At 45.4% G+C, this 7,192-nt stretch overlaps 2 protein-coding genes across 2 annotated transcripts in view; one reads left to right on the forward strand and one right to left on the reverse strand.

Annotated features, from left to right (window-relative positions):
• SARC_07195 (hypothetical protein) overlaps positions 1-3,876 on the forward strand; it is a 6,259-nt gene extending 2,383 nt beyond the window's left edge. Inside the window, exons 3-4 of the mRNA XM_014298871.1 lie at positions 1,113-1,232; positions 1,880-3,876. Of these exons, the coding sequence (XP_014154346.1) occupies positions 1,113-1,232; positions 1,880-3,778 (2,019 nt within the window). The 3' untranslated portion in view covers positions 3,779-3,876. The remainder of the gene's footprint in view (positions 1-1,112; positions 1,233-1,879) is intronic.
• A 3,008-nt stretch (positions 3,877-6,884) lies between these two features.
• The window catches only part of SARC_07196 (hypothetical protein), a gene marked incomplete at both ends in the record, with an annotated part of 5,413 nt that continues 5,105 nt past the window's right edge, over positions 6,885-7,192 (reverse strand). The window contains one exon of the mRNA XM_014298872.1: positions 6,885-7,033. Within this exon, the coding sequence (XP_014154347.1) occupies positions 6,885-7,033 (149 nt within the window). The remainder of the gene's footprint in view (positions 7,034-7,192) is intronic.

Consider the following 7,192-nt stretch of genomic DNA (forward strand, 5'->3'; position numbering starts at 1 on the left):
GAATTTTTGTTAATGTACTGTTTTTTGGTGTGAGGTGAGTGTGCCATGAATGTTTGGTTCTTTTGTTGTGTGGTGAGTGTGCTGTTAATGTATTGTGCTTTTGTGTGGCGAGTGTGCTGTGAATGTATTTTTTTAGTTTGAGGTGAGTGTGTTGTGAATGTATTGTTCTTTTGGTGTGGTGAGTGTTCTTTTGGTGTGTGGTGAGTGTGCTGTGAATATATTGTGCTTTTCGTGTGGTGAGTGTGTTGTGAATGTATTGTTCTTTTGGTGTGTGGTGAGTGTGCTGTGAATGTATTGTTTTTTTGGTGTGTGGTGAGTGTTCTCTGAATGTATTGTTCTTTTGTTGTGTGGTGAGTGCGCTGTGAATGTATTGTTCTTTTGGTGTGTGGTGAGTGTGCTGTTAATGTATTGTTCTTTGGGTGTGTGGTGAGTGTGCTGTTAATGTATTGATATGTATTGATCTTTTGGTTAGGGTGCTGTGAATGTATTGTTCTTTTGGTGTTTTGTGAGTGTGCTGTGAATGTATTGTACTTTTGGTGTGTGATGAATGTGTTGTTAATGTATTGTTTTTTGGTGTGAGTTTGCTGTGAATGTATCGTTCTTTTGGTGCATGGTGAGTGTGCTGTGAATGTATTGTTTTTTGGGTGTGTGGTGAGTGTGCTGTGCATGTCTTGTGCTTTTGCTTTGCGTATTCTCATAGTAACCAGATTGCTTTCTCTTTCAGGTCGTGTTATGTTTATTCCCAAATGTCTTCTCAAGTGCTTTCTCAGTTGTGCTGCGATATGGCACGGTCCGTATCACAGTTGTGTACTCGGTCGTTCGCATGTGTTGTGGGCCTAAAGAGACTATATCTAGATACAAACGAACAGTTATAGTTTTGCACGCGTAGTCTCAGTGTGCTTGCGAATGTTCAAATGTCCACGTGTGAAAACCACAGGCACACGGTATGTCTTCGCAGAGGGGAGTCCACGTCACGCACAAGCCAGTCACACATCCTACAAGACTAGACTAAGCTAAACTAAACTATAGCAAGACGAGCTCTCGTATGCACGGTATGCGCTGTGCCTGTGTGCTCGCATCAGTACTCACCCTGTTGCCATGACAACCCGCAGGGCAAGCACTGCCCCCAGCGACACTGCGAGAAGGCCAAGTCATCGGAAGTGATCTGTGAGCCCTGGCGCAAGGGCTATTGCTACAAAGACCAGTGTCCGCACCTGCACCATATCCCAGAGGTAGGAACGGTCTCTTCCTCTGGACCTCCTTATTTGCCCTGTTTGTTTGTTTGTGTTTGGCTTGTTTGTTTGTTTGTTAGTTTGTTTATTTGTTAGTTTGTTTCAGTTTTACGCGTGTCGCGCTTACGTTCACCTACATAGCACCCGAAGTCGCAATTAACGAGCATGTGCACCTGCGTGTTGTTTGTTGTATACTCTGTGGTTGTGTATGCGTGAAGGTTATCCATCTTCCTATCGATATATAATGTTTGTGCCTTCGTCTAGGAGTGTATGTATCATACGTGTTGCCTCACGGTGGTAGGATAAAATATTAGAAACTGTGTATCGGCGTGCCCGTGGTTAGCTGCGAAGAACGTGTACGGTAAAGACAAAACGTTACATTCAAGTACAATACGTTTAGGGATGTTCTTTCAAGGCTTCACAGGTCGACTCTTGTAGTGCTGTATCTACACACCATCTACACACCGACGACGAATGAGCTGCTATTTATGTTAATTATGTATTATATTGTTTCGAAGGACTTTATAGTGACATTATTTACATCTATATATATAGTATTCACACACTTCTAATTACATACTATAAGTACAATATCACGATCATGTATACAAAATGAATTAACCCGTGTATACTCACACACTGAACAGTACGATGGCACGTTCTGCTACTGGGAAACGACCGACGATGGTTGCGATGCCCCGGAATGCCGCTTTCGCCACCGCGACCGAAAGAAATGGCGCCAAGCGGTTAAGGACAAGGCCACTCAGCGCAGCCAAATGGCGCCACCACCCGTTCACAAGACCTACTCCATCCGTCCCGGAAACGGCCCGGAATACATGTCAGTAGGTAGACGGGAGGAGTACACGCACCCGCCCATGGGTGGGTTTGCCAGAGGTGGGCCTGGGGCTATAGGGCGTGAGAGAGACCCCTACGCACCGTTTGACGAGTCTTATCACGATGGCTATCCCGTTGGCCCAGGCCAAGGGGGCCGTTTGCCCCCGCCCGCATTCGCGCGCGACAGAGAGGCCAGAGAGCGAGATGGTGTAGGTATGGGTATGCGGGAACGCGGCCCGTTGCGCGACGACGACAGGGAACGCCGAGACGAGCGCCGCGGGCTGCGCGCCGCGGACAGAGAGCGCGAGAGGCTTGACAGGGGCGCGCGCGGTCGCCGAAGCGAGCGCGAGCTCAGTCGAGAAGGGCCACCGAGTGAGCGCATGCGCATGCGCATGAGCGATAGGGAACGCGGCATGCCGCCGACAGCACGCTTCGGGGCAGAGGACAGGCGCGCCATGTCACCACTGCCCGTGCGCGCAGCACACAGAGGCCAGCAGCGCATGTCGGTGCATGAGCGATTGGGCCCACCAGTGTCCCGGAATGGACCGGAGTTTCAAAGCGGGATGATGGGGGGCATCCCTCCCGGGTTCCCTCCCCACGCACCGCCACAGCGTATGGAGAGCTACGATGACTCACTGCGGAGCTATGAAAAGCGTAGAGACGACTACGACGACGTGGAATTCCGGGACGAACCGGGACAGATGTTACGGTCGGGCGTATCGCGTGTGCACATCAACCCGAACTTCGGAGGCCCTCGCCCCCCACCCGGGGGCCCAGGCATGCACCCGCGCACACACCCGTCAGCGTACGCAGACGATGTGTACAACATGGACAGAGACGACGGCGACTGGGAGCACAGCTACTACGAACACGACCGGCCACCCCGCGGGTCTATACACAGAGACAGACAGGCAGAGAGAGGGGTTGTTGGGCGTATACGAGGGCCACGGGCACACGCACCCCATCCCACCGCACCCCTCAGCCCACCACACGCGCGGGGCATGAACGGCCCACGCGGCAGAGGACCTGCGCCAATGAGAGGGCGAGGCGGAGGGTTTATGGGGCCACAGAGACCCCTGCCTATGGGGCCCATGGGGGGTCTGGCAAGACCGTCTTTGCTGCCGCTGCCACCACCTGAGCATCGCGTGGGCGGGCATATTAATGGGTATGTGAAACCGGGGAGGGGTGCGAGAGCCAAGCCAGGCAGGGGAGGCAAAATGGGGGGCAAAGTCAACAAGGCAAAACCTGTGCAGAAGGGCGTCAAGCGCAAACTAGGAGACGCAGGTGCCACTCAGAAGGCCACGAATAAGAGAGTGGCCAAGGCAAACGGACAGGTCGATAAGCAGACGACTGGGGGGGGGCACGCAGAGGACACTGCACACGACCAGAGCCAGCCAGCCGACGGACACAGCACACACACCCATGCGCACGAGCACATGGCAGACGACACCCGCGATGCAGCGGAGACGGAGCGACGCGAAGGCGACGGCGAAGGGCTGGCGATGCGCAGTCGAACGAATACAATGGGCACAACCGGGTCAAAGAGAAACGACTCAGACGACATGGACGACAGCGACGACGACATGGGCGACGACAGCAACAGGGGTGCGCGATCGTTCAGGAATAGCAATCGCAAGAGAGTCAAGACCACGCCGTCACCCACGCCAGATGCCTATGCCGCGGAGGTGGCGGGGGAGGAGGAGATCGAATGAGGCTATAGTAAATTAGACTAAATAAATATATGTGTGGAGTGGCGGAGACTATATGGACATCGAATAAGGCTATAGTAAATTAGACTAAATAAATATATGTGTGGAGTGGCGGAGACTATATGGACATTGAATGAGGCTATAGTAATTTAGACTAAATAAATATGTGTGGAGTGGCAGAGACTACATAATTGGACGTTGAATGAAGCTATAGTAAATTAGACTAAACAAATATATGTGTGGAGAGGCAGAGACTATTTGGACATTGAATGAGGCTACAGTAAATTAGACTAAATAAAATATAAATGTAGAGTGGTGGTGACTATTTGAACATTGAATGAGGCTATAGTAAATTAGACTAAATAAATACATGTGTGGAGTGGTGGTGACTATTTGGACTTAGAAGGAAGTGCTTTAAACTAGCTATATATAGGTATTGAGCGGTTTGGATTATTATTGAAGTCGACATCTGTGTAGAGTGGCTTGAGGTAATGATCGTATTTTGAGTTGGATACAAAGGTTATCTGAAAAGAGCGGATGTATATGTACTATTTATATATCTTTACTATGTGGCTGTAAATGTACTATTTATATATTTTTATTAAGTAACTGTATATACACTATTTATATATCTTTATTAAGTGGCTGTATATATACTATTTATATATCTATACTTAGTGGCTGCATGTATACTATTTATATATCTTTGAGTGGCTGTATATATAATATTTATATATCTTTATTACGTGGCTGTATATATATACTATTTGTATGTCATTATTGAGTGCCTGTATGTATACTATTTATATATCTTTATTGAGTGGCTGTACATATACTATTTATATATCTTGAATAAGTGTCTGTATATATACTATTTATATATCTTTATTGAGTGGCTGTATATATACTATTTATATATCTTTATTAAGTAGCTGTATATATACTATTTATATATCTTTACTGTAAAGTGGCTTCATAAAGTGGCTGTATATATACTATTTATTACGTGGCTGTATATATATACTATTTGTATGTCAGTATTGAGTGGCTGTATATATACTATTTATATATCTTTTTTGAGTGCCTGTACATATACTATTTATATATCTTGATTAAGTGTCTGTATATATACTATTTATATATCTTTATTGAGTGGCTGTATATATACTATTTATATATTGATTAAGTGGCTGTATATATACTATTTATATATCTTTATTGAGTGGCGGTATATAGACTATTTATATATCTTTATTAAGTAGCTGTATATATACTATTTATATATCTTTACTGTAAAGTGGCTTCATAAAGTGGCTGTATATATACTATTTATGTATCTTTATTGAGTGGCTGTATATATACTATTTATATATCTTTATTAAGCGGCTGCATATATACTATTGAAATCTCTTTATTGCTGTATGTATACTATTTACTAATCATTATTGGGTGGCTGTATATATAGTATTTATATATCTTTATTGAGCATCCGCATATATACTATTTATATATCTTCCAAAGGGATTGCGCTATACAAGAGGTCTGGTGAAAGTATTTGCGACCCATAACCATCATGTTCAACACGTGCAGCAAGCTCACGTTTAACGCAACGGGAAAAACATAGAAGGTGCTCGATATATACATTGCACATACACAAAGCCTTCTGAACATGGACAGTGAAGTGTGGCTTAAGTCATTTAACAGCTGATGGCGTTTTCAGAAAGCCAAGGTGTTTTTAAGGTCAGATGTAGTCCACTTTATTGCAAGGTGCTTTTAAGGCCAGATGTAGTCCACTTTATTGCATGGTGTTTTTAAGGTCAGATGTAGTCCACTTTATTGCAAGGTGCTTTTAAGGCCAGATGTAGTCCACTTTATTGCATGGTGTTTTTAAGGTCAGATGTAGTCCACTTTATTGCCCAGTGGTTCGTCAGATCAGTCACTGTTAGGTTAGGACATCCAAACGCTCATGCGCCTATAAGCCCCTTGACCTTCTGATTTATTACGACCTTTCACCGCCAGCCTATGACTTCACATGAAATGTTCGGCATTCCAATTGTCTTTGTCATTCCCTCAGTGTCTCTATGGGACATAACCCTTCACGTCCAAGAATGCCCTGCGGCAGTGATGCTTACAGCCGCACCAGATATTTAACCATGGCAGGTGCCACTTGTAGAATTTTCACCCGTGCTAGCTTACCGAGGACCGATCAACTGCAGAAGTACTGAGTGTTCTCACTATCACGTGTTACAATGTGTATGTTACCGGCATGGATCAACTATTAGTCTCTGACAGATCGCCACACGGATGACTTCCGGTGATATGTAGTAACTGACCAATAGGCCTATAAAATATCTATATATATATATATATATATATATATAAATATATATATATATATATAAATATATATGTAAATATATATATATACATACATAAACATATACATACACACACACACACACACACATATATATATATATATATATGTGTGTGTAAATGTATCTGTATGTGTGAGTGAGTGTGTCTGTATCAGCGTGTCCAAGGCGGGGCACTTCGGTAGGAGAATTTTACCACCCGTCACGGATCCGTCACGCTCTTGCTTTAGTGTCTGTCCGTTATCCTCCACTGCGATGTTTGTTATAGACATATGCGGAGTCTTTGCTGACAATGGAACTATCTGTCCTGCCGTGTACATATACCATCTATGACCGTGCATAGAGGGCTTGTGCATGTGCATACAGTGCACATGCCAGTACGTGCGGATAAGAGTAGCATGCAGATGCGAGTTTCCTTGTACCGTTGTAATTGGCTGGCGCCATCTCAATTGACAAGTATATTTGTGTGATGTATTAAGTACATATGGTGTTGTATTAAATACACGTGTGTTGTATTAAGTACACGTGTGTGTTGTTTTAAATAGACTTGTGTGGGGACTTGAGCGTCTCACGCGGCACTGTGTAAGCATGCCCCATGCCAATGCCATGTTTCGCTTCGCCAACTCTCAGACACGAGTCTCGAGGTGCACGCACGGCATGCACTGTGCCTGGGCCACATGTGTTCAACAACATCACCAGCACCACACACATCACCCGAGTGCTCATTCACTCGTTCACTCATTCTCCTCATTCGTACTGCCGTGTATGCTTATGAACATGTTGTGCACATCCCTGCTGTGGTTGTGTGTTTTACGCCCATGTTGTGGCGATGTGGCGTATGCTGCCCTATCAGACCTTTGCTCCAGGCAGGTGTAGCTCAGTACTTCTCTCAGGCGACTTGACAATAGTCCACCACCACAGCATCATACGCCTGCTTCTACGCCAGTCTTGTTTGTCACATTGTCGTATTTGACGTGTTTTAGTCTTGTGTGTCATATGCCGTTGCCCTATTGATTGTCCCCCATTCACTCCCGACGGGCAA

Source organism: Sphaeroforma arctica, assembly GCF_001186125.1.
Source record: "Sphaeroforma arctica JP610 unplaced genomic scaffold supercont1.554, whole genome shotgun sequence".
In the NCBI taxonomy this organism is placed as follows: domain Eukaryota; class Ichthyosporea; order Ichthyophonida; genus Sphaeroforma; species Sphaeroforma arctica.